The sequence below is a fragment of the Lolium rigidum genome, chromosome 6, assembly GCF_022539505.1.
Source record: "Lolium rigidum isolate FL_2022 chromosome 6, APGP_CSIRO_Lrig_0.1, whole genome shotgun sequence".
Lineage (NCBI taxonomy): Eukaryota > Viridiplantae > Streptophyta > Magnoliopsida > Poales > Poaceae > Lolium > Lolium rigidum.
In genome coordinates this window covers 201,999,008-202,025,776 of record NC_061513.1, presented here as the reverse complement: position 1 = coordinate 202,025,776, position 26,769 = coordinate 201,999,008, and the positions used below count along the sequence as shown (strand labels likewise).

Below are 26,769 nucleotides of genomic sequence, written 5' to 3'. Positions count from 1 at the left end.
CACCCATACCTTCAATCTCAATCTACACAATTTAAAGAACTAGTAAGCATAAATTGTAAATTTTAAGGTAGCCATCAAATCAACAACACATAAAATGTTGACTCCACTCACACTATCATCATCATCTTTTCCATCAATTGGGACATCTTTGGGAGGAACGCTGACATATAGAGAACTATCCCCCTCCAAACTAGATTCCTCATCTTCGGCTTAACCGATGTCTACTTCTGTGTCACTAAGATCCGCCATTACCTCCAACACTACGAATCATGATGCAAAATTCCTACTAAGTACACCTAACACTCAATGGAAAATTGAACAAGAGAGAACTAAAATATTAGCTTACAAAACCACCACGGAGGGTGTGCTGAATCACGAAAGACAGTAACCCTAGCGACGGATTATTCACCCAGCCAAGGCACACGGAGGAGATCCTCTCAGAAATCCGCCTCTAGGTCAAAGCAAGATCGGGTTGCTCGAATACCAGGACACCACAGAGGCGCTCCTTCAACCGTGGCATAGACTGGCGTATTGGAGGTTGCTGCTAGCGACACACCCTAGCGACGATCTACCCACAAATCTCAAGGCGCTGCGACGAACACATGTGATATATCCGGCGTCGGTACCGGCTACGTGATTGATTCAGACGTGCGTCTTCAATGGAACCGAGAACGATATGAAAACATTGGTGGGGCCGAGAACGACATGGCACCACACGGAGAATCTGACATGGCGTATGATACACTATCGATGGGCCTAGATACCCAGCCCGACTAAACCCACTTTCAACATTCCTTCGGAGAGGATGGGGGGGGGGGGGATGGATTGTTGTATTTGTCCTCGATACTGTCGACCTTGACAGAAGAGTATTTCTACGAGTGAGCAGACCATCTTTTTGGTTGTTGTTTCACCTCACGCATTTATATCAGTCTATCAGATAGATACAACTTTTCTCTAAAGAAAAGAAAGTAAGATATACACACAATCTTTCCTGATGCGATTAATCATCATCCCAGCAATTAAGTATGCCAGTGCCTCTATATAGCAACACTAACTCACTTATCCTCGTAAAAGTAGCGGCGTGTACGTAGAGTCTCTTTGTAGAGGCGTGCCTAAAAGTTGTTTAAGTGCGCAGCGACGGAAAGGTCCTGTAGCTGCGCGCTCCACCTGGGTTCTCTCCATTCTCCAATTGTGCTTGCTCTGCCATGGCAGGTGATATTTTGCGTGTCATCAATCTGTGTCGTGTGCGTAAGAAGTAGGGAGTCTGGTGAATGTGCAACGCGTGTTTGTAAAAGGGGAAAAAGAACGAGTTATCGGTGTGCGCCGCGCCCACACACTCATCGGCAGGCTGAGGCCCTCTATATGCCGTCCCATGACCTCGCAGAATCCAGTGCTACTCGATCGAGACTCGAGAGGGATAGTCATAGAGACAGGGGCAGCACATGCTGTAGAGCGCAGAGAGACATAGGTCCAACCAAGGTCGGCAATGTCGGCAGCGGGCGCCAGCGCACTATGGCTCGCCCTCGTGCTAGCGGTGGTGGCGCCAGTGGTGCTGGCACTGACGCTCTCACTGCCGGCGGCGTCCGCGGCCGGGTTCAGCTGCCGGCCCGGTGCCCGGCCGGTGGTGTTCAACTTCGGGGACTCCAACTCTGACACGGGCGGCATGGCGGCGGCCAAGGGGTGGCACATCACGCCGCCGGAGGGCCGCGCCTTCTTCCACCACCCCACCGGCCGCTTCTGCGACGGCCGGCTCATCATCGACTTCCTCTGTGAGTCCCGCTCCACTTCCAATCCTCCCAGCTCCAGACCAGAGTTTTTTCTTGTCAAGATTCCGTTTTCCTTGTCTTTTCTTTCGTTTAACAAATGAATAGGTGCTTGTCACTGTGCATGGGTAGATTTGTGCGTAGCGTTCAGTATAGAAAATAGTCTACGCGGTATAAACTTCTCGTGAAAACATAGCTCTCACCGTATTCTCGAAAAAGAAAAAAAAACACATCACTCGCCGACACTGACACTGACAGACTGGTCGTCAGCTGAATCTCGTGCCATGAGCGTGAAGCTTGTCCTTTAGCCTTTGGGGAGTGTACTGCAAAAATGTAACACGGCGCACTTTGTCGCATGTTTCAGATTCATTCCAAAGGGACTTGTTACCAAAATTAAAGGTGAGTCCCGTCTTACACACATGGTGGCACTGTAACACGGCGTTAGTTAGCTAAGCAACAGTTGGTGCTCCATCGTCTACACAGACCATGTGGAGTATCCCCGAGCTAACCCAGCTGACCCCTCGCTCCATCTGTTCATTCAATCCCCTGTCCTCTGAACACAAGGATATCCATGATCAAACCCCAGCTCTTCTCTTTAATCTTGGGACAGACACGGGAGACCCGCGAATCTCTCTCAAACCTTTGATTGATGTGAGCATTCAATGCTTGTGCTCTCCTCCTCTTGTTGTGAATGGGGGCAGCTTGAGCGCCAACAGGTAGCATTCATGCCACCGCTGCAAGAGCGACCAGTGCGACCGACGTCTACTGCATTATTGATGAGCGGCACTGTTGATGAGGATACGATTTTCTTTCAGATAGTAGTACAACCTGTAGCAGGGTAATGTACCGTGCTGACTATCACTATTTTTGTAGGGGAATACCGGCCATCACTGTTTTGACGGATCTATACTGTTTATCTGCAATCCAAGGGTTGTTAAGTATTCAACACACACGCAACTAGTTCAGCTTCTTTATTGCTTTAGGCTAAGTTCAGGAAGGCCACTATTTTCGTAATTTAGTACTGTAATTTTCTTGAGAGTACTCCATATAATATATTCTCCTACTCTCCTAGTACTCCCCACCTATTGGGAATTCAGACCTGAGGTTCAACCCGGTTCAAAGTACTCAGACCTGAGACGTGTACAACCCCTCCCTCCAAACTTAGAGCAAACTCATTTAAACTCAAACATAAGGACGTCTGGACCGCTCTGTTAGAGATATATTTGGTATATGTGTATTTGGTAGTATATGATTTGTAATCATCTCCTGCCTTATCTCTGGGATAGCCTTCTTGGCTCCCAAGACTTGTACCCCTATATATACTTGCTCGAGAGGCTCAATACAACATCCATTATATTCCGCATATCCCTCTATCCTTCTACATGGTATCAGAGCGGCACGCTCCTTGACCTAGCCGCCACAAAGTTTTCGCGCCGCGCCGCCCTCGGGGAGGTCGATCTCCATGATCTACTCCGGGGGCCGCGCAACCCGTATGAGGGTTCGTTCGCCGATCGGTTGATCGGCTGCCCTCGTGTCTTTTTTTTCCGATCTTTAGATCGGTTTCTTTTTTGCCCGCCGATCGCTCGACCGGCGTTTTCTCTTTTGGTTTACCGATCATAGATCGGCTTGAGTCGCCCATCGCCGTCGTCCACTTGCGCCTCTACTCCGACAACGGCATCGACCTGCACCGGCCATCAACCGCACAGCACAGCCGGACGTGCCGCACACGGGGCGCCCCTACGTGCGACACAGCAGGCTGTTTCGCCTGCACGGTCTCCATCGCCGGTTCGTCTTCGCCGTCATCGCCCAGGACATCACCGACAATGTCGCCAACGACTCCGATCTGCGGCGCGTCGTCCACGCCATGGCACGTGTAGCGCCACCGTCGGTTTGATCAACCGACCCCGCACACGTCTACGCCAAGCACGTCCCCGAGCACGCGCCTACCACCGATCAAGCATCGGGTTGCCGCTGCGTCGCCCCTTCGGGCCGCATCGCCACCGCCTTTGGTCCACGCTACCGGTCTCCGACGCGCCTTCCGAGGCATGTACGTCGCTGGTGGTGTCCCGCCGCTGCACCGACTTCCGCCCTGCAGCTACGCCAGCCCCTCGGGCCGTGGCGTCACTGCACGCGGTCACCTTCGCCGTCCCCCGCGCATCGACGTCCGAGGCCACGACAGCGCCGCCCTTTCGGCGTGGGTCGCCTTCGTCTGCACATGGTCTTCGTCACGCCGCCGGGTCTTCCTCGCCAACCTCGTGTACCGCCGCCGCGCCTCCACCCCAGGTCGCCGCTGGGCTCGCCAACCACTCCAGGTCGCGCTGGGCTCGCCGACCACCGCAACGCCCGTCTTCTACGTCTTCGTCCACTACATCTCCGCCGCAAGCGTCCTCGCATCTTCCCCGACCACGACACCTGCTACTCTACTCCGACAACCGTCGTTGAGTCTTCCTCTGCTAAGTCTACTCCGACATGGCGCGCCATTTGTACTGGTCCCGTCCTACGCATGCACGGTGCTGGCAACACCGCCGCATGCCTTCGTCCCCGATGCGTCCCCGGGCACGGCAAGCTCGGATCGGCGCCTCGCCTTCCTCGAGTCGTCTTGCGTACTCGGTTACGGCAAAGCCCGGAGTATGCCTTCGTCCCCGATGTGCGCCTAGTTCTGGCAAAACTAGGGCAGCACCTCGTCCTCGACGGCTCGGACTGCATCGACTTCGGCATCGACAACCTCCACGACTGCCTCGGCGCGTCTTCGTCACTCTCCTCGCACACCACCTCGCCTGCGGCTATATTGACATCGGCACCCGGCCACGACATCGACATCGACATCGACCACGGCAATCCCTCGCGCGGCTCCCTCGACCAAGGTTGCAGCACACACGCTCTCGGCTACCTCGGCATCGGCACAAGGGCTACCACCTCGCACGAGCACCTCGGCTTCCTCTACAGTCCAAGCATCCGCGACGCGACATCGTCCACGACGCTCCCGCTACGACTGCGGGGGAGTGTCAGCCCGTTGGTTCATACCTTCGGTTTCTCTCCAGTCTGACCGTCCGCGACGCTTCTATTGTTCACGTCACTACCACTACGACTGCGGGGGAGTGTAGAGATATATTTGGTAGTATCTGATTTGTAATCATCTCCTGCCTTATCTCTGGGATAGGCTTCTTGGCTCCCAAGACTTGTACCCCTATATATACTCGCTCGAGAGGCTCAATACAACATCCATTATATTCCGCATATCCCTCTATCCTTCTACACGCTCGATACCCCTTTATTATTAACACTAAACAGGCATACATACACTTGTACAAAACCTGTATGATCCAACTAAATTGTACGAATATGTAGCATACATATAGATATGAGTATCTTTGTGGAAAGGCTCATTGGCGGCTACTCTTCAGAGCAGTGACGATCGTGGCCGGCGGGCGGGAGGTGGTCGGCCACAAGGCATTGCGAGACGGCGCTGGCCGACGGGAGCCTTGGCAAATCCTCGTAGGTGCGTGCCGGCAGGGTTGGCGGCGATGAGAGGCCGGACTAGCGGAAATTTGGCCAGACAGTCCGACGCGTTCGGAGTGTATTGAGGTACCCGCGCCGCTGGACTGTCTTGTGGTGCCCGTGCCGGACTGTCTTGCGGCGGCCGTACTGTCTTGTGGTGCCCACGCCGGACTGTCTTGCGGCGGCTGGACTGTCTTGTAGTGCCCACACCGGACTGTCTTGCGGTGCCCATGCCGGGCTGTCTTGTGGTTCTTCACCGGATTGTCTTGCGGTGGGGTTGTACTTGTACCACTCGTGTGGGCTAGGGTTTGAAAAGTACGTATGCCTATAGGCTATAGGTGGGCAGGTTTTGGATATGGGTTTGGACATGGGCTTGATTGAATTTGGGGGAGGAGGTTGTACTGGAGCAAACCTCGTTCAAAGTACTCAGAAACCATTGAATACATCTCCTCTCCGCGGTTTGACTGGTTTCTACCTGCACGGCGCCATGTTAGCTAGTCCATGTCACCATCATCTCTTCTCCCTGCCTCTTTGGAATTGGAAAGTGCCCACTAGTTTTTTGAAAATATTTTCAGAACATCAGATGCTATTTGGTGAGTAATCAGGTAAAAGTTTATTTCATTATGAAAAGTTATTCAGATGAAACACCACTTATTATGATTCTTCATCACATTTTGTCTAAATTACAGAACCTAGAATTTTAAAAAACTTCCAAAAAATCTATCATTAATTCATAATCCATTGAGTAGAACATAAAATTTGAGCTCATGTTGATGCGTAGTTTAGAAAAGGGTTAAGTGCACGTTTGGTCCCTCATGTATTACAAAAGTCTAACTTTGATCCCTTAACTTTGTTTTAGTCTAAACCTACACTCAAACTCTTAATTATGTCCAATTTCGGTCCTTGGTAGGGGTTTAACGATGGTTGACCGGTTTTTGAGTCTCTTTTTTACCACCGTGGACAGATTTGGACAGGTTTAGTCCACGTAGGACCATCTCACCTTGAAAAAGTTATGCAATTAGCTTTTTGAACGTTCGCCGGTGAGATCATGATAATTATTTATTTGTCGTAGTAACCCTAACTCTTCCCCAACACCTAGGGACGACACCTCACACTACTAGGGTGGATAAGCCGGGCGAGAAAGGCAAAATCGGCGGACATGCCAGGGCTTTTGCCTCAGGAGTGTGCCGCCTCCACCTTTCTCGCTTAGTGCAACAATCCACGCCACTTCAGCCGCCGATTTTGGCTGGTTTTAGTATGCCAGGGCTTTTTCCTCGTATTTGTGTCCAAAATATAGAACCTTGAATTTTAAAACTCTTCAAAAAATATCAATCATAATTCATTGAGTAGATATATAAAGTTTGAATCACTTTGTTGTTTAGAAAAAAAAATCGCTTATTAAGAATCTCCCTTGAATTTCTATCTGGAACTCCAAAGTGCCAAAAAAATAGATAAATTCTGTAAATAAAACGTAACAGGCTAAACTTGCAAATTTGACCCCATTTTGAAGAAAGTTCGGCAAAGATGTTAGATTTTCTTTCTCACATATAAGTATGAGCATGAACTATAAATATGTGATTTGTTTTCCGAAACACATAACCTTAATTTTTAAAAACTTCGAAAAACACACAATTCATTAAGTATTGTACAATTTGAGCTCATTTTTACACTTAACTTAGAAGAAAAATAAGATTCTCCCTAAAATTTTCCGTCCGGAATTTGGAAGTGACTCAGAAAATTGGAATAAATTCCATAAAATAACACACGATAGCGGGTAAACTCGTAAAATTTGATCTCATATTGAAGAAAGTTCGGCAGATAGTTAGACGATGTACTTGTGAGCATAAATACACCGATTTTCGTCAAATATTGTTCAAGTTTCTGGAATGCACAGAACAACATGCTCATTGATTTGTACTGAAGCTAATTATACTTCTACCATTGCTTTTATCAAATTACAGTGACTACAAACTGAATTGAGCCACACAGAAGTACTTAAATGCATTCATTATTTACAATAGGAGTAAAATACCTTCATGTGTAGCTTATCAGAAAACAATCAAAAGTGTGTTATAAATTTGAGCAAAAATGTTTTTTTAATCAAATGAGTCCCTCTTCGTATGTAATCTCTATCATATGCTCCCCTCAGTTGACAAGAATGTTGTTACCTTGGACATTCCAGCTAGTGATAGAGCCCAGGTCCACGATCGTAAATTGCTCAAATCCAAATGTCAAGTTACCAAGGCTTATTTGGGCCACATTAATTTTGTAAGGAAATACTCTCCCACAAAACCTTACATATGAAGCTACGTTTTTCTTTATGGTTCAATATATTTTTTGGGTGGAGGAGCATATGCACCCGAGAGCCGAATTGAATTTCTATATTTCTAACATCAAGTTGATATTCTTATAATCCTTTATTATTTATATATGTTATACAACATGCTTGCACTTATGTTGATGTCAAAGCTACATTTTGAAGACTAAATGAATGTCCAAATAAGCTTACATTTTTACCATACGTACTACTTTGGAACCACTGGTAATTTGACGCATTTATTACGTCTTGAGGGGAAGTACTAATTTATTGTTGGATATAGTTAGTATGGCCTAACTAATATTGGGTTTGAATGACCAAAATATGTCCAGGTGAAAGCTTGAACATAAGCTATTTGAGCCCTTATTTGAAGGCGGTGGGTTCCAATTACAGTAACGGAGTAAATTTCGCCATAGGAGGTTCGACGACATTACCACGCGACGTTCTTTTTTCATTGCATATACAGGTTCAGGAATTCTTTTTCTTCAAAGCAAGATCCATGGAACTCATCAATCAAGGTATGTTTGTTGTGTCATTTTCCTTCGCATACAAACATAATGAATTGCCCAAGAGCTATACAGTTGATGGTAAATGAGCAAATTTCTTGCTATACACAGGCCAGGAAGCTCCAATTGATGCACAAGGGTTCGAAAATGCTCTATATACCATAGATATAGGACAGAATGATGTTAACGGTCTTCTATCCAACTTGCCTTACGACCAAGTAGTCGCCAAATTCCCGCCAATACTCGCCGAGATTAAGGATGCTGTTCAGGTAAATTTTCTTTTTTGTTCTGTTGTGAATATATACATTACTGTACCCTTTCACTTGCAGACAAGACAGACCACCACAACTTTATAGTTCCTGTGAATTTTGCAGATGCTGTATGCCAACGGGAGTCGGAACTTCTGGATACACGGAACAGGGGCTCTTGGTTGCCTGCCTCAGAAGCTTTCTATTGCGCGTAAAAATGACAGCGATATTGATCAGAATGGTTGCCTCAAGACATACAACAGAGCTGCAGTCTCGTTCAATGCAGCGCTTGGAAGCCTCTGCAACGATCTGAACGTGCAGTTGAAAAACGCGACCGTTGTGTACACCGATCTTTTCGCTATCAAGTATGACCTTGTGGCTAACCACACGAAATACGGTGAGCTGATCAATTACACAAATTCTCTATTTCGCATGCTACCTCGAGTCTCGAGACATAAGACAATTGCTTTTTCTTTTAGGTTTCGACAGGCCGTTGATGACGTGCTGCGGGTACGGAGGGCCACCTTACAACTACGATATTACCAGAAGCTGCCAGTCTCCGAATGCGACGGTCTGCACTGACGGCTCGAAGTTTGTCAGCTGGGACGGCGTGCACCTCACGGAGGCTGCCAATGCCGTTGCAGCTGCAGCCATACTGAGCTCTGCATACTCCATACCCAAGCTCAAGTTTGACCAGTTCTGCAAAGTCTGATTGTTCATATTTCAAACTATGTTGTACTCGTCTAAACTTCTTCTTGCAGTAAAAGTGAAATATATTAAGAAAAACAGATTACAGGGCGTTCCAGATCAGCGGCCTGCATAACAATATCAGTGCCTGATCCTAACCAAACTACAGTTCTTTCTTCCACTCTTGCCAAGTTTGCAAGATTTATGACTAATCCTATTGTGCATGACTCGCTTTTACAAGAGAAATATTTCTTCCTTGATTACTTAAAGCCTTTATTTCACGGATAAGTTTGTAGTCGTCTAAACTTGTAACTTTGATAAGCTATATCTAATTATTTTTGGTCCCAGTTAATCTCCTATACTATCATATCTCGGAGTTTCTATTGACAATGAGGCCGTACTTTTTGAACACTACGAAGGCAGATTGGGAACCCAGCCGCGGGATCTCGACAGTCTCCCAATCTCGGGATGAGTCAGGTGGACTTTTTTTCCTTAGATAAAAGGCTCGAAGAGCAAAACTTTAAATCAATAAAGCCCAGGTTTTATAATACAATACTGATCCACACGGGGTTACCAGCTTACAATACGCGCACATAGCAGAGAGAAATGACATCGAAAAACAAGAGAGCAGCGCAGGTTGAGCCCTCAAGAAGCAATGCCTTCAAGAAGGAAACGACACAGAAGTGACATCATTTCTTGACCAAACGAGGTCTAGGTTTTCACCTAGAAAAATCAGACCGTGATGGGGAGAAAGCCGATGCTCTTTGAAGACGCCTCCATGGAGGAGAATGGCACCCAAGGGCGTCACCATCATTGACACTGAACAGACCGGGCAAGGCCTTCACCCGAGCCATCGGCTTCAACCACACATCAGCCACTCCAATAAGTTTCCCCAAATACTCACAGGTAAGCCGCAAAGAGCACCAAGAGACAATTGGGACTAAACCGAGCAGACTGCAACGTCACTCAGGTGGTGGCACCCACCATGATATACAACCACCCTTCCAGCGGCGGACGAAGGAATCAACAAGAGAGGAATTTTTCCGCGCAGAACCAGCGAACACGGAGAGCACATGATGGAGGATAAGACATGTTGGAAATATGCCCTAGAGGAAATCATGGATGATGTATTTCCTAATGTATTCAAAAAGTAAGGTTATCCTTGTATGAGCTCTTGCATATATCACCAAATACGTGATTCGGTTGTGGAACTATATGCTTATGTTGTTCATGCTAATTTATCCTTAGTCATCGAGGTTGTGTTGGACACATGACTTAGACTAATGTGCAAGTCAGATGATAACTTGTTCCACTTATCGTGGGCATGGTGATACTAATCCGACTTACACGAACTCGACTAAAGTGTTTAGCGAGTCAGACTGAACCACAATGAGATGCAACGAGCAAATTCGGCATTTGCGTGTCTCAATCAATGTAATCCTTTGTTCTGTAAGAAGGCAGTTATAAAGGCAGATTTTGGGTCTACTGAGAACAAGCTGCGTGACATGGATAACCAAGACGGGATTTTTCACCTCCACTTGGAGACATATTCTACGGGCCCTCTCGGATGATATGATTCAGAAAGCATGGTGCGACTTGGTTTAAGTGTTAACCAGGTGTGGTCGACTAAGGGTTAGTCGGGTGAATAACATATCACTGGTTGAGAAAAGAGTTGAGCTATTAAAGGGATGATGACAACTCGCCTGAAGGTATGTCGTGAGGCAAAAATGACTTAGACATAAGTCACATTGAAAGGTTAGTCGCCATGATTTTACGTCACTTGGGAGCTGGCATGCGCTGCTAGGAGCCGCTACCAGTTATCGACCTGTGACCAAGTGTTCATGGAAGCGAGTGAGACTCGGTGCCATGACGAGATACTTGGAGGGGTAACTCTAGTCATGTCTAAGTGGTCGCAAACCTGCAGGATCACACACTTAAGAGCAAGGAGCCGGTTGGATGTGATCCGACTGAAATGGAGTCGGTTCGAATTTGACTCAAAGGACTCTGTAAGTGAGTTGGACTCACAAGTGACTATATAGGGCCCAAGTGAGTGGGCTCCTAGTGTTGTGAAGCACACACTCACTCCCTATATAAAGTGGGACATGTGTTGTCCAAAGGACACGGTTAGAGCATCCCATGAGTTGGAAACCCTAGCCCCACTCAGTCTAGCCGCCATACTGGATCTAGCAGTCTACCGTCGGTGCTCCTCCTCGTACGTGTGGATACCGGCAGAGGCGTTGCACGTGTGATGCTTCGAGGCGAAGGAGTTCGCGGATCTGGGAGTTGTTCGTGGGATCGGCTTGGAATGGATCGAGGGACTACACTGGCCCGGTGCGCTTCATTGTTCCGCACCTGCGCATCTAGTGGTAATCCTCGTGGCCTTCTTCCTCAACTAGATCCTGGGAATGCCGCATAGGGAAAGTTTTATTTTCTGCTGCGATGCCCAACAGGAGGTGCTCGTCACCTGTGGGTGCTGCCGCTGAAAGAACACGGAGGAGGCGGGTGTGTGTGTGTGTGGGGGGGGGGGAGGGGATGGGAGCCCCAACTCCGGTTTTGATGACAGCAAGTCACCCTAGACTGCGTGTGCACGCGATCCCAACTCTACATGTCTCTCACCACCAAAGCACCGACCATGACAAGCAACAACCATATCTCACGGGCACCTCCAGTCTAACTGACCGAACTCCCACACACCGACTAAACAAAGCAAATAGAGGCCTTTCATGACAAAGAGAACGATGTTGACCGAAGAACCACCAACCATGGCACCACCACACGACCCATGGAGAAGCTGCCCGTCTAGAACAGCCTGGCACCAGACAACTTTGGTGGGGATGCGTGCTGGATCTGGGCGAAGTATCGCTAGGCATGGGATGGAGGGGAAGGAGAGGGAGTACCCCTACACGGTCGAAGACATTTAAATGGCATGTTCAAAGGTGTTGCACTTTTGATTGCCGCTTCTTGTGAAGACAACAACAGGAGACATGTATGCCTCAAAATTAGGTTTGATTCTACCAAGGGTTTAAGCAAATTCTCTTGAAAACCATGTAAATTTGATGTGTTCTTTCATGGGCTTATCTGAGTCCGGCATTGCGCTAGTGGCGCAACGTGTCATCTAGTTATATCAAACAACCAAACATCGCTATCCTAGCTAACTTCATACAATCCCGATACAATCTCGACAACTGAGGAGATCATATGCCATTAGGGCATTTGCACTGGACACACAACAACACACAACGAACTAGATTTGAGGCATCACCAAGTCACCCTATCACGAGATTGTAGTACAAATCTGCTCCAACAAACCCCAGCGGGCACTGCATACATACTCCCACCGCCGTTGTATGGTTGACCCATTATTTTAGGGGCAGAGATTCGCATAACCCTTGTCAAACCGGTGTTCGCCATTGGAAATTGAGGACAACTTGTGTCTCTATTTTCTTCTTTGATTGGTGTACATAACAATAGGTATGCAAGCTTATTTCCTCCATGTTAGTTCTAACATCTAAAGAATATCTTTAACATGTTATCAACGTATAACTTCTCTCATCATTAGTTAACAGTATAATGGAACCACCAGGAGCTCTTCACAGCGATTTGAGCTTGCTGGCCGTCCGATCGTGCAAATGAGCGATCCAGATCTTATTTACGCGGGCATCTCGTTCCTGGCCGTCCTATAGGTCCATTTTCGTTCTAGGACTGCTACTCCCAAAATTTAGTTAGGTAGCAGCACAAAACTTGGGCCCCGAAACGGTTTAAGGCCCATGTATTTGGGCAAAAAAAAAAGTCTTGTTCTCCTTCCCCTGCAACCCGGCTGGTTCGCCTCTTCTCCTCCGTCCCCAGATCGTCCTCCACCTGCGCCCCTGCGCTTGCTCCGCCTGCAACGCAGTATGAACAGGGGAAGTAGTAAGAAATTCACGTTCTTGCGCTTCAATTTCAGCCGGAAATTTCACAATCTTTCGGTTTAATTTCAGCCGTATTTCTAGATTAGCGTTGACCAAATATGTTTCTCCTCCGGCTTCATCGCCGACCAACTTTGCATCCCGTTCAGGCCGTGGAGAATCAAAAGGGCACCAGGCTCATCATCAGAATCAAAAGAGGTTCTCCTTCCGTTTCGAACAACAGGCCCAACATCCGGATCGGAAGAACGGTTCTACTACACGAGTTAATTGTATCTCCTGCCGTCGTAATCATGGATTGACGACCCTGGTAATTTCGACCCATTCTTCAATCCTGTAATTATGCTCCGTCCTGCAATTATGACGATTAATCCGAGCGTTACTGTCAGTTCTCCCTTCTCTTTCATATAAATATGTGGACACAGGGAGCCTCTTTCCTCACTACATCCATCTCACGGCAAACATGTTCTACAGCCGGAATCTCTCTCCAAAGATAGTCACGGTTCTTACTTCCAACCCCTCTCGCGAAACCCCGACGATTGATCTGGCAAGTGGTTTTGCTGCTGGCGGCGCATCATGGACGGGTAGCAACGGGATGCCTTCTCACATTCGCGTGCACGCTAGGGTTGAGAGGAGATGGGGCAATAGTTCTGCTTTGCTCTTTCAGATTCACAGGCACTAGGTGAGCACGTCATATTGCATTGTCCTACGTTGACTGGATCTGCTTCATCTTTTATTTAATTTTCTTTGCAGGAAACAATTAGATGAATCTTTTATTTAATTTTTTGTCTGTCGTTGATTTCAGTTACAAGTTACCCGGTACTATCACCCCTTCTATTTGGACATGTAAAAGAGGTCTGCTTATACTGATCCACTGATTTTGATACATGTTCAGGATGTCGTATCAACTGAATCATACCTTGCAAAGGATTTAGTTTGACAAAGCAGGCTGGTAATGTGCTCCACATGTATGAGATATTTGCTGAATGAATAGATCATGATTTACTTATTATTTGCACTCATCCACATAGAGACTAATGCCTCTTGTGGTTCTTATGCAAATCATCCAACGAAAATCCAATATATGAATACTCTGAATTATGTCTCTTAGTATACTTATTTGATAATTTGTCATTTATTCTAGATTTGTGATCTTGTCCCTCTTGCACCACGAGAATCAACAGACTACTGACTTCTGGGGATTATGTTTCTGATGGTAGATCTCTGAGATCTTCTGAAGGTACAACACTTATCCTAAAAGTGAAACAGCTATTGTGTTGTAAAATGATAAATTGTGGAAGTGCTTTACTACTTGTACAATTGTGCAGTGAATGGCTATCGCAGCATTGCAAAGGCATTTTGGGCGTCCTTGCTTATGAGAGACATGGTTCATATTCCTTCAGTCGATGATCTCATATATGGCTAGAGTTTGGACCTGTTGTTTTAATTCCACTTTCTTTTCTAATCCAACTCTGTTTATGTCATTTACAGTTGGAATTTGACCTTGCATTGAAGGATAAGGAGGGAATACTTTGATTCCTCTCAATCTCTCATGTCAAAATAGTAGGTCTCGGAGCACAGGTATCCCATACCTATAAGAATAGATATTGGTCTCATCATCCTTCTCTATTTTCTTTTGTGTTACGGAAAAAAGTAGAAAGATATGCTGAGAATTATGCAATCTGCCACTATGCCTTTTGGTTTCACCGAAACTTTGTGCATAGAATTCTTCTTTAATAGGAGGAAAAAAGTTTATAGCCAAGCACATATTTCCCAGATCTGTACGATTGGTATTTATCTCCTCATCCCTGTTATTATGATTATTTCTTGCCTTATAGAAAGGAGTAGAAAGTAGGGGTGCCAACTGATTTTTGTGAATTATATAACCTACTACTATGCCATGTGGTTTTTTCTACTTTATTGTCTTGTAGTTACTCGTGTGATATTCACTGTAGATATCAGTATGGTTGGAATGATATATTGTGATACATGCTACTGTAGTTTAGCTACTTACAACTATATCTAGACCTTCCTCTTTCTTCAACTCACCATCTCTTCTCTCAACAACCCTCTTGGTATCTGATATTGATCTCGCATTTATTCATTGATTTACTTCCAAATTACTTGCATGTGCAGTTAAGCTTTTATGTACGCAGTTCATCGCATGTCTTATAAGAAGTGAGTAGACAATTTGGTACAGAATCACAGGAATATATTTCCACTCTTGGGCAGCGAGTTTAGTTCCAACAAAGCAATCTTTGTACCATTTCATTAAAGTTCCCTTGGTTGACTTGTAGCACTTTTGCACATCCTATCAGGAGCTCAAGAAGCTATATGCAAGATTAAATGTTATGGGTGGATCATCTAGCTAGAAGTTGTGCTATGAATTGGTTATGTTGAATTCTGACGCCTTTGTACTGAATTGTAAGAATCGTAACATGGTCATATGATTTTGTCACTGTATGTATGTAACAGTAATTCGGCAGATGAAGTTACAATTGAGGAAAAACAACTAAGTTATACAACTTTCTTTTATACTTATATATTTTCAGTTAGTTAATAAATACGGACGGGCAAGGCAACCCACGCATCTCTGTGCAACAAGTTAGCTTGCCAATATGCATCACTGTTTGGATTGTACTTCTCGGATTAACTGATACCTCTATGAGTTCATCAGGTACAACCGCATGATGATATTCATGCAATGATTATAAGTTCATAAGAACCAAGAATTCTCCAGACTTAAGTATTTACTATGTTGAAGGTGTGGTCTTCATAGTATGTATTTACTAGCCATGTTAGAATAGTTTCCATCGATTGTAAGCAATTTTTGTAATTTGTAAGGAAAGATGCAAATGCCCATTTATATCTACAATAATTTGAACCATGGGTTTTATCAGTTAATACTTCGGTTAAAAAATTATCAAAGATTTTAATTGATTATTTCCTTAAGATGGACGCGCGCCGCAACGCGCGCCTCTACGATCTAGTATATAGATATAATGTACCCCTCAACTCAAATAATTCGTTCAATTTTGTATAGATACATAAGCATATAGACGTATTTTAGTTATAGATGCACCGTACCTAGAAAAAATCGAGCAAGTTATTTGTGACCGAGGGATACCACATACCATAGGCATGTTAAGAGTGTGGACCACCGCTGCTCAGTCGATGCGCCCACAAGCGCACTAACATTGTGCTTGCATTCCATGGTTTGCACATCGTTCATGCCCTGACCTGCAATTTGCAAATGTTCTCCTTTTACATGTACTACGTCTTGCAAGTTGTAGACCTGCTATAGATGGGATTTTCCCTCCACAGCAAGAACAGGAGCAGCTCCACCAAAGATTGAATATGGCCCGCATATATAGCCAATAAAACAAAAGAAAAACAAAGTAGCTGGGAGTGGCTAGCTAGGAACAAATTCGGAGGTATAATGGTATATACACACACGTGAAATTGAGCCATGTTCAGGTTTTCATCTTGTCATCAGGCTCGATATACTATCTGAGCATTCCAGGCATGTTCCAACGGACGGCTGCGCGATGATGTACCTGGAGGGTGGGGCCCTAGCTGAACTCATTCCAGGCATCCTTCTGCGTGTTCACTGCCGTGTGCGCCACCGGCTTGGTTACAGTTCCTCACGCCCGCACCCGGCCACTCCACAGCTAGCTATAAATAGGCGCGCGTCCTCAACTTATCATCGTGAATTCGTGATCACGCTTTCATATAGAGAAGAGACACACACATCGATCTCTTTTCTCGTCTAGCCGTGCTCAAGCTAGCCAGCGACGTCAGCTCTCGATCGAGACATGGCAGCTTCCGCGCTGTCAGCTGCGCTCACGGCCACGCTTCTCCTGGTTGTGGCGACGGCCGGCGCCGACGAGGCGCCGTGCACGCGAAGGCCGGTGGTGTTCGCGTTCGGCGACTCGAACACAGACACGGGCGGCGCGGCGGCGGCGCTGGGGAACTACTTCCCGCTACCGGAGGGCCGCGCCCACTTCCGCCGCTCCACCGGACGTCTCTGCGACGGCCGCCTTGTCATCGACTACCTTTGTAAGTGAGCATTTACACAGTAAAGTTAAACAGAGCGTGAAATTTGTCTGATCACGTGTGTTGGCAACGTCGCCCGCTGGATAACGTGCCTATGCTTGTGTCTCGACGGGACGGACGAGAACGTTCAATGCATGCTTAACACACGATAGGGGAGATGCGTTGATTGCACAATAACCATGCATATCTTGAAATTAATACTACTCTGTACTAGCCTCTGCCATTGCTTAGCTGGGCTATGTGTGTCTACGTCTGCGTCGATATTGGCCGGCTTCCTCTTTTCCACAACATGCAGCTCTAGTGCTCCATGTCGGTTTTTTTTTTTTTTTTTTTTTTTTTTGCATCAGCTCTAGTGCTGTCATTTTCAGCTCTAGTGCTGCTATCCAAATATGATTAGTTAGTGCGTTGTAGCTACTAGAACATCAACTGGCGGCGGTTGAAATGTGACGCTAAGATTGTGAGCTAGTGACTCTCTGATATGACAAGCGCGCATGCACCCGTACTATCCATCTCAAGGAATTGACAAGTGCGCACCGACGAATTCCCACTGAAATCCTGGTACTTCTCATTCAACTGGGTTGGTGGTGAGTGATCGAGTGCCTTCAGCTTTGTAAGCTTGAGTTGGTGCTCAAGCGCCGGCCGCATCAATTTATTCCAGCAGTGGCATGTGCCGTGTGCGGAACAATTAGTAACCGGCCGGCCAGAAGTCCCACAGGAAAAACACATCTTTGCCGTGTATTTTTGTCTTCACCGAGTGTTATACACGGCGAACTCTTCGCCGGGTGTTTTTAGCCATTCGCTGGGTATTTTAGATACACGGCAAAGATGACGTTTCATGTAGTGTCTATTTCCTCTACGTAAGCAGCATTCGTATTAACTGTTGCTAATACGGATGTATTTAGAACTAAAATATGTCTAGATACATTTTTATTAGCGACCGAGTACATAATTTGTCCGAACGAGTTTATATTATAATACACACAATATACGTGTTGAAATGGCGAAAGTAATTTTTTTTAATAACCTACCAAGAATTTCAAAAATAATTGACCTTTTTTATGGACAAGTCATCAACTGGTTGAAATTCAAAAAAAAATCTGCCACTTCTCACCAAATAGACAAATTTCGGATTCACAAGAAAGCCATTCAAATTTAAACTATGGGTGCTTATTTTGTTCATTTTTTTCTTCCAAAAGATGTCATTTCATAACAGATATGTGAACAGTTCGGCAAGACGTAACCCCAACTAAAGATGCCGAGGCCCGTCATTTTGACCATACTTTGAAAAGAAGAGCATAAGAAATTCCCAAAAAACAAAATAAAGCCTTCGCACTATGTCATTTTAGGTTCTATAGTCTAGAAAGTAAAAGTACCATGCCAAAAAAATTAAAAGCAAAAAAACCTAAGCATACATGAAATAAAAGTAGAATGCAAAAAAAAAGTAAGAAAAAATGTATATATCGATGGCTACCCTCAACATATGGGGGATGCCAACAGCTTTGACGTGTCCGTTGGCATAAAAGCAAGCGGGAGGAGCCGAGGACACTAATGCCATGTGGCAGTTGTGTATGCCGATGGCAGCCACCAGCATGATATGTCTATACATATCGAGTGGATTTATGTCTGATGTCCGCTTTGTCTATGCCGACGGCTGATGGCAGCCGTTGGCATATATATATGTATATGCCAATGGATGTATGTACTCGTGGCATGAAAACTGCAAAACGGAGGCTAAGCTATATGTAGCCTTTTATTTTTGAAAAATAAAAAAAATCATAGTTTTAAGTTTTAAAAAGATTTGGAAAAAAATTTCTGGATGTAGACAATGATGGTCTCAATGTGTAGACTACACAAAAATAACGAAATCTGATAGAGTTTTGAAATGTGCACTATTCACTGTTCTCATATTCATACATTTGTCATTTTTATATAGCTTAAAAGTACTAAGAATTTCACATTGAGGTTTTGCATGTTTCTCATTGGCTACATCTAGGATTTTTTAGCATATTTTAAAACTTTGAAATATGATTTCCGAATTTCTAAAAATAAAGAGCTACATGTAGCTCGGCCTCCATTTGTCCACTCTCCCCTTGGCATATATCTATGTGTACCAAAGTTTCTTTTAATGTGCTGATATCATGTTGGTATTAATATAATCCCTTTATAAAAAATACCAACGGCCTGATAAAAACCACCGATATATAATGAGGCATTTTCCTGTAGCAAGGGAGAGACTTTTTTTTTTGCGAAACACAGTACAATCAAAGGCACTCATACATACGCGCACACACTCACCCCTATGAACGCACGCACGCACACCCTACCCCTATGAGCACCTCCAAGATACTGCATCGAAGAAACTGATCCAGCGGGTTTTGAGGTTGACGAAGTCACCACAGGCGCCTCGCTGTCGACGGGAACGTCGCCTCCCACTAAGAATATTCCGCCTTTATGAGACACCAAAGTGTCAAATCTGGGATTTGAACTCTGGTGGGCTGGGGGTGCCACTGCTCTCCTAACCATCCAACCACAGGTTGGTTCTAAGCAAGGGAGAGACTTGAGGAGTTCACTCGTGTGATGTTCTGCTTTTGTTTTAAGTTGGGAGGGGGGGGAGGGTCGGCTATGTAGCCAATAATCCTAGAGTTACGGTGCTAGTTCCTTCCTCGCCTTGCATACTCTGCATTGCGTTTTACTCTAACAATACAAATTCAAATCGCTCGGGCGGCGGGTGCGGCGGCGTGCTGCGGGCGTGGCGGCGCGGCGGTGCTTCTGGCTGTAGGCAGCGCGTGCGGCGGGTGCGGGTGGTCTGGGCGTCGCGGCGGCGCTGCGGCAGGCCAGCGTGGGCCCCCTGGAGGTGCTGCAGGTTTGCAGCGGCTGCTGGGTGGTGGTGGTGTGCCGGGGCGGAGACCCCGGGCAGCGGTGGCGTCATGGCGGGCTACGTGGTAGACGGTGCTGGTGCGCATGATGGTGTGCTCCGGCTTCCCTGCCGGTGAAGGAGCCTCGGCGGGAGGGTGCTTGCTCCGGGTGAAAGCTCTGCCCAACTTGGTCGGTGCCGGCGATGGCGACATCTCAGGGCGTCGTTCCCCTTCTTGGAGGCATCGTCGTGGAGCTCCTACCTCTCCTGCCTTCGAGGATTCGTGCCCTCAGGGTGAAAACCCAAGCTCTTGCCTCGGCCGGAGCGGGCGACGGCGGCGGTCTTGTCGCTTTCCTTCTTGGATGCGTCGTCTTTGGAGGGCATGAACTTCACTCGGCAAGGGTGGTTTGTTTGCCAGGCTACGTTGCCTTACCGTCTGCGTTGGAGGATGCCGAGGCGGCGGCCTCGGGTAGGTGGCTGTGAGCCGGGGCGGTGGCCCCGGAAGGCGGTGCGGCAACATCTCTATGGTGCAGGGATGCGGTTTGTCACGGCTTGGGTGGCGACCCTGGCTGTGTGGGCGGTAGGGCAGCAGCTCGGTCGGACGCGTCCTAGAGGGGACGGTCGGACGTTATGTCGAGGCAGCGGCCTCGGATGAGTTGGTGTGATGCCCGTGGTTTGCGGTCGTTTGCCCTGTGCAGCTTAGGTTGCGGGTAGACGGTTCGTGCAGCGTTGCAGCTTAGGTTGCGGAAAAAAAAAATCTTTCCGTGATTCTTGGTAAGCAAGGATTCACCATTTTTTTAATTTACTTAATTTAGTATAATGTTGAGAAAATCGCTTATCACTATCAATTCAGTGGGCTAGCGAGTAGCGATTAATAGGCATATCACTGAGTTTATTAGTGACCACTGAGTAGCAATTAATCGGTCGATTAATGGTACGTACCTTGATGATAATTACTACTCATGTGTGTGGGCGGACGATCCAACAATGAGCAGGTGAGAGCCTGAACATGAGCTACCTGAGCCCGTACCTGGAGGCGCTGGGGTCCGACTTCAGCAATGGCGCCAACTTCGCCATCTCCGGCTCCACCACCATGCCGCGGGACAGGCCATTCGCGCTGCACGTCCAGGTGCAGCAGTTCCTCCATTTTAAGCAGCGCTCCCTCGAGCTCATCACCCACGGTTCTCATCTTCACTTCAACAGTTCAATTTCAAGAGTTCAGGCAAGCTGGGTTGTTTGTGTCTGATCATTTGCTGACCGATTAGCTCGTTGGCTAATTTGCAGGCGAGAACGTTCCCGTCGACGCGGTGGGTTTCCGAAACGCGCTGTACGTCATCGACATCGGGCAGAACGATCTCTCTGCCGCGTTCTCTAGCAGGCTGCAGTACGATGACGTCGTCCGTAAGAGGATCCCGGCCATACTCTCCGAGATAAAGGATGCTATTATGGTATGCTGCAAATTTCCCAAATCGTAGTGCTCAATTTTCTTCGTTTGCATCCTACCATCGTCTTGTTGATGCATTGCAGACTCTGTACTACAATGGAGCTAAGAACTTTTGGGTCCATGGCACCGGGCCCCTGGGCTGCCTTCCGCAGAAGCTCGCCGAGGCTAGGGCCGACGACGGCGACCTGGACGACAGCGGCTGCCTCAGAACACTCAACAACGGTTCCGACGAATTCAACAGCCAGCTCCGCTCCGTCTGCGACAGACTCACCACGCAGCTCAAAGGCGCCACCATCGTCTACACCGACATTCTGTCCATCAAGTACGACCTGGTCGCCAACCACAGCGGCTACGGTGAGTGCAGCAATCCACAGGTCCCCGGCCGCGTACTTGGGCGATCTCCCTGTAAAGCTCACGTGTATGTTTCGACCAGGCTTCGAGGAGCCGCTCATGGCGTGCTGCGGCCACGGCGGGCCGCCTTACAACTACGACCTCAACGTGAGCTGCCTCGGCCCCGGCTATCGTGTGTGCGAGGACGGCTCCAAGTTCCTCAGCTGGGACGGCGTGCACTACACCGACGCCGCCAACGCCGTTGTCGCCGCCAAGATCCTGTCGGCAGAGTTCTCCACGCCCAGAGTGTCCTTCGGCTACTTCTGCAAGGCATGATGGATCGATGCTATTTTGACCAGCTTCTGCACGACATCATGGACCCGGTGTATCAATAGCTCGAATCGGGCACCTTTTTTTTTTGGACGTTTTTTTTTTCGAAAAGGGGAATGAAACCCCGGCTTCTGCATCATGATGATGCACACGGTCTTTTATTAAAAAGAGTAAGAGTACAAGTTTATAGCATCTCAGTCATCACCTAGAGTTGATACAAGAATCAACCAGCGAAAAAGAACTAAGAAAGACAGATTACACATCATAGTAACCGTCTCATCGTGTCGCCACCAGCTCGGCACAAGATATCCCGAGCGACCATCCGGAGCCGTGTGCATCCAAGTAGCCATAGCATCCCGCTGTCCCTCCGGTGAGAGGAGAGCCCACAACTGGACCCAATGTGCCACCATATGGATAACCTGCAAAAAGTGGAAAGAATTTTTTTTATTAAATATAATATCATTTCGCACCCTCCATATAGACCAACATAAGGCAGAAACCCCAATACGGATGAAAGCCTTAGATTGTCTATCTACTCCATTTAGCCAATTACCAAACATATTCGTAATATTGGTTGGAGGTGGGAGAGCGAACGTAAAGTTAATCGTACGCCAAAGTATTTTAGCTAATGGGCAAGAGATAAACAAATGCTCAATAGTCTCCTGTGCACCACAGAACACACACTTTGTACATCCTTGCCATCTTCTTTTAGCTAAGTTGTCTTTAGTAAGTAAAACCTTATTGCTCAAGAACCACATAAATATTTTTATCTTTAGGGGAACTTTAACTTTCCAAAGATATTTTCGCAAGAAGGGTGTATGGTCATTCATTAGGTCTTCGTACATAGATTTCACGGTAAACAAACCATTTGTTGTCAACATCCAAACAAACCGATCATTCTCATCAGATAAATTAATCCTCATAAGCTTACGACATAATTGTAACCATAACGTCCATTTGTTTCCCACCAACAGCCTTCTGAAACCGATATTCAGAGGCGTTTGAGATAACACATGAGCTACCGTTACATTTTTGTGATGCACAATATTGTATAAAGAAGGATATTGTTGGGCAAGTGGTATTTTACCTAACCAGGTATCTTCCCAAAAACGGGTATTTACTCCATTACCTACCTGAAAAAAAACCTCTACTAAAAAAATCGTCCTTAACCCTCATCAATCCCTTCCAAAAGGGAGAATCTGTTGGTTTAGCTTGTACCTCGAGATAAGGTCTTTTGTCTTAGGTATTTATTCTGCAGCAACTCCTGCCACACTCCTTGTTCGTTAAGAAGTTTATAAAGCCACTTACTTAATAAACATCTATTTTTAAGTTCAAGGACCTCTATATCTAGACCCCCTTGATCCTTAGGTCTGCAAACGATATTCCACTTGGTAAGTCTATATTTTCTTTTATTATCCTCAGATTGCCAAAAAAATCTGGATCTATAAAAATCCAGTCTTTTCCGTACCCCAACAGGAATCTCGAGGAAAGATAACATGAACATAGGTAAGCTTGTTAAAACTGAATTGATAAGGACAAGTCTATCTCCATAGGATAATAATTTGCCTTTCCAAGCATCCCAATTTGCTCTCAAATCGGGTCTCCATCGGGTACCAATCAGAATTTCTAAGCTTCCTAAAGTGTATAGGAATACCTAAGTATTTAAAAGGAAGAGAACCAGACATCACATCCAAAAATCTGTTTATACATGTCTATCTCATCATTTGCTTTACCAAAACAAAAAATCTCACTCTTGTGAAAATTAATTTTGAGCCCTGATAATTCTTCAAAAAGACATAAAATTAGTTTCATATTCACAGCTTTCTCGTAGGTCATGTTCCAAGAAGAGGATAGTATCATCGGCATATTGTAAAATGGAGATACCCCCCTCAACAAGATGAGGAATAAGTCCCCCTACTTGACCATCATTTTTTGCTCTCTCAAGAATAATGGCAAGCATGTCTACAACAATATTGAAAAGGATCGGAGACAACGGATCACCTTGTCTCAAACCCTTTTTTGTCTGAAAATAATGACCGATATCATCATTTACCTTTACACCAACACTTCCCCCTTGGACATATTGGTGGATCATCTTACACCACTCAGGAGCAAACCCCTTCATTCTCAAAGTCTGTTGTAAGAATGGCCATTTCACTGTATCATAAACCTTTTTTTTGGACGTGGAACACTTTGTTCCTTTACAATGGCTCAGCAGACTCGCTGGCCACCAAAACGTTTACAATATCTGGTACTACATCTGGCCACAACAGCCGTACTTGTTGCTGACTAGCACCATACGTAGCTAATGTATGTGCAACACCATTACACAAAAGATTTACATGCACCACATTGACCTGAATAAAATTGAGCTGAAGAAAAGAACGGATATCATGCAAAAGAACCCCTTCTGGTGCGAGGCCATAAGCCTTACTCTCAAGTGCTTTTTGCATAGGTAAATTAGATAGAGTGTTTGGATGTTTGATTGCTTCATTGTTTCAATTGCAGACTATAGATAGTGACGATGAATGGATGATCCAAGAATTGATGCAAGAGAAGACGGTGCTTGTGACGACGATGATAAGCACTTGATGATAGTCTCTTGTCTTGTACATTTTTAAGCCCTCCTCGGCATTTACGTTCGATGTTTGGGAGAAAGAACCATCAAAGTACACTAGTAGAAAATCTCTCATCAGTACCGGTTCCAGAGGGGCTTTAGTACCGGTTGAGCAACCGGTATTAATTATCCGGCACTAAAGCCCCCCACCCTTTCGTACCGGTTGCTTACGAACCGGTATAAAAGGGGCCTCCACGTGGGCCACCAGGAGAGCTCGGGGCTAAGGATCTTTGGTACCGGTTGGTAATACGAACCGGTACCAAAGGTTTCCCCGCGGCAGGGAATTTGCCCAAATCTCGCCGCGGCAGAATTGGTTTTTTAGGGTTTTTGGAGGGGTTTAGGGATATCGGTTTGTTTCATATCGCGTCGATGCACCGTAAACGCGTTTGGGTTTAGGTAGTACATGAAGATCAAGATGATGCATAGCAAGTTGGTGCATATAATATAACACACATGTTATTGCATAAGATCGCAAATTAAGTAGCACTATGCATGAAGATCGATCTTCATGCATAGTGGTACTCTCCGAGGCGTACTCTATATATGTCTATTACATGTAGCATAGTGGTACTCTTCGAGTCAACTATATATGTAACATGTACATCTTCATTCATAGTGGAACTCTGCGAGTGGTGGTATGACGTCCCGAAGGAAAAATCCCGCCAATTCCTCGCCTATTGCTATGAAGCGATCATCGATTGAGAGCTTGTTCCGCTTTCTTGCCAACTATAAAAGAATAAGATACAAATGAATACATGAAACAACTATTACCGAAACTCAGCACAACTTATGATAAGAAAACAAATTTGTGAAGATTGTTTTTGTACCTCTTTATTTCTTTCATTATTCGTTCTCTCGTTGATAATTCTGCGGATGTACTCGCAAACGAAGAATCCACAGAGATCGGTTCCCGCGAGGTTGTTGCGGGCATTTCTTTACAAGAATATAATTCAATCAAACAATAGTCAAGTATGATAATTAAAAGGTGTGTGGACCTAGGTAGTACTACTTACTTTCGCACGCCATCGCAGCTTCGGTGTCCATTCACGGGACGTATCTTCCTTGATGAAAGTTTGCCATACGCTGCTCGACAAAAGAAAATGCATAAAAGAGTCATCAATTAGTTCAAAGCAGGAAATTAACGAAACAAACCGATAAGAATTAAAATTACCTTCCGAGCATTAAAAAACAAGACAAGTATAGATCCTTTTTTTTGCTTAGTGAGTCCAAGACTTCAACTTCTCCAATTTCCAAATTGATGACGAGAAGAATAAAGTGAAACCTACGCACGTTTCAATATGTAGTGTCATATACATAAGTCATTAGTTAAAATTTTGACATACGGTGAGCAAAATATAATGTGTTATAAGACAAGTAAGACTCACTCGAAGTTGTAAGGCCAAAGTATTAGCTTTTTGTCACGTTGTCGCTTCAAAAACCTTAGCAAAGTCTCGCGGTGTATCCTTGTTATAGAGGAGATTCTCTATGGTTTTAACATGCATTGTGTTCGGGTCAATGAACCCAATGTCCGTGATATCGTCCCTTTTGCATTCGAGCATCTTCGATCCGCATAATATAGCGCACAAAAGATTATAATCTGCGGACAATGAACGAGTTCTCAAATTAAATAAATAAATCACTTACGTGACAATAGCAACCGATGATTGATTTGTCGAGGGCCCGGAGATTGTATAACCGAAAGAGTTCGGCGAAGTCAACGTTCACACAAGTACTCCCGGAAGTAGTGCTCTTCCCTAACTCGCACCATGATAGTCTCGATCCCTTCCTTTGAGGCCTTAAGGTACCACGAATGCAAGTTACGCATACATGTTGGTACCTTCCCGAGATTCTCGACCAAATCTTTCCCTTGAACAAACCGATATGCTCGTTCAGCTAAGGCGTAATCGGTTGCGTCTTGTCGAGAACTTTGAACGGTCTTCCCGTCAAACACCTTGAGAGGGGCGACCGATTGAACGGGTTGTTGTCCGAGCTGGTAGACACTGTGTATCCCTTTTATCTCCCTGATACCCGATTGAACGGGTTTTGTCGCCTCGATCATCTTGTCATACGACCTTTCAATAGAACGCACATAGTCAGATGGCGGCGATGGTACAGGGTCATATAGATTGTCAACGGTACGCACAACTTTCTCCCAATCTAGTGTCTTCTCGAAAGGTATCTCTGGCACTTTCGGTGCAAAAAATTTCTTCACCTCGG

General features: G+C 45.9%; 2 protein-coding genes and 1 long non-coding RNA gene across 5 annotated transcripts; all 3 read left to right on the top strand.

Annotated features, from left to right (window-relative positions):
* The first annotated feature begins 729 nt into the window (after window positions 1–729).
* Window positions 730–9,120, top strand: LOC124663683 (GDSL esterase/lipase At1g09390-like). The gene is made up of 6 exons (XM_047201357.1): window positions 730–734; window positions 1,480–1,769; window positions 7,911–8,096; window positions 8,196–8,353; window positions 8,459–8,729; window positions 8,812–9,120. The coding sequence occupies exons 1-6, from the start codon at window positions 730–732 to the stop codon at window positions 9,042–9,044; spliced, it is 1,143 nt and encodes a 380-aa protein (XP_047057313.1). The 3' UTR covers window positions 9,045–9,120.
* Window positions 9,121–13,323: 4,203 nt separating this feature from the next.
* Window positions 13,324–15,410, top strand: LOC124667658. The gene is made up of 3 exons (XR_006991356.1): window positions 13,324–14,161; window positions 14,250–14,308; window positions 14,413–15,410. It is a non-coding gene; the product is annotated as an uncharacterized LOC124667658 (long non-coding RNA).
* Window positions 15,411–16,866: 1,456 nt separating this feature from the next.
* LOC124665147 (GDSL esterase/lipase At1g09390-like) lies at window positions 16,867–24,579 on the top strand. Of its 3 annotated transcripts, XM_047202548.1 has the most exons (7): window positions 16,890–16,980; window positions 20,827–21,012; window positions 21,116–21,279; window positions 21,359–21,629; window positions 21,709–22,012; window positions 24,104–24,186; window positions 24,444–24,579. In XM_047202548.1, the coding sequence occupies exons 2-5, from the start codon at window positions 20,841–20,843 to the stop codon at window positions 21,939–21,941; spliced, it is 840 nt and encodes a 279-aa protein (XP_047058504.1). In that variant the 5' UTR covers window positions 16,890–16,980; window positions 20,827–20,840; the 3' UTR covers window positions 21,942–22,012; window positions 24,104–24,186; window positions 24,444–24,579. The 3 variants fall into 3 exon arrangements, with proteins under 3 accessions (XP_047058506.1, XP_047058504.1, XP_047058505.1); XM_047202550.1 differs by lacking the exon at window positions 24,444–24,579 and having other exon boundaries at window positions 16,867–16,980; window positions 24,104–24,270; XM_047202549.1 differs by lacking the exon at window positions 24,444–24,579 and having other exon boundaries at window positions 21,709–22,016; window positions 24,107–24,270.
* Window positions 24,580–26,769: the final 2,190 nt, after the last annotated feature.

What these genes read in the sequence shown, in the direction of transcription:
- LOC124663683 (XM_047201357.1), top strand. An exon ending in CATGGAACTCATCAATCAAG is followed by an intron (nt 8,097 to 8,195) that starts GTATGTTTGTTG and finishes TGCTATACACAG; the next exon opens with GCCAGGAAGCTCCAATTGAT. An exon ending in GGCTAACCACACGAAATACG is followed by an intron (nt 8,730 to 8,811) that starts GTGAGCTGATCA and finishes TTTTTCTTTTAG; the next exon opens with GTTTCGACAGGCCGTTGATG.
- LOC124665147 (XM_047202548.1), top strand. Translation starts at nt 20,841, where the DNA reads ATGAGCTACCTGAGCCCGTACCTGGAGGCGCTGGGGTCCGACTTCAGC. An exon ending in AGATAAAGGATGCTATTATG is followed by an intron (nt 21,280 to 21,358) that starts GTATGCTGCAAA and finishes GATGCATTGCAG; the next exon opens with ACTCTGTACTACAATGGAGC. An exon ending in CGCCAACCACAGCGGCTACG is followed by an intron (nt 21,630 to 21,708) that starts GTGAGTGCAGCA and finishes TGTTTCGACCAG; the next exon opens with GCTTCGAGGAGCCGCTCATG.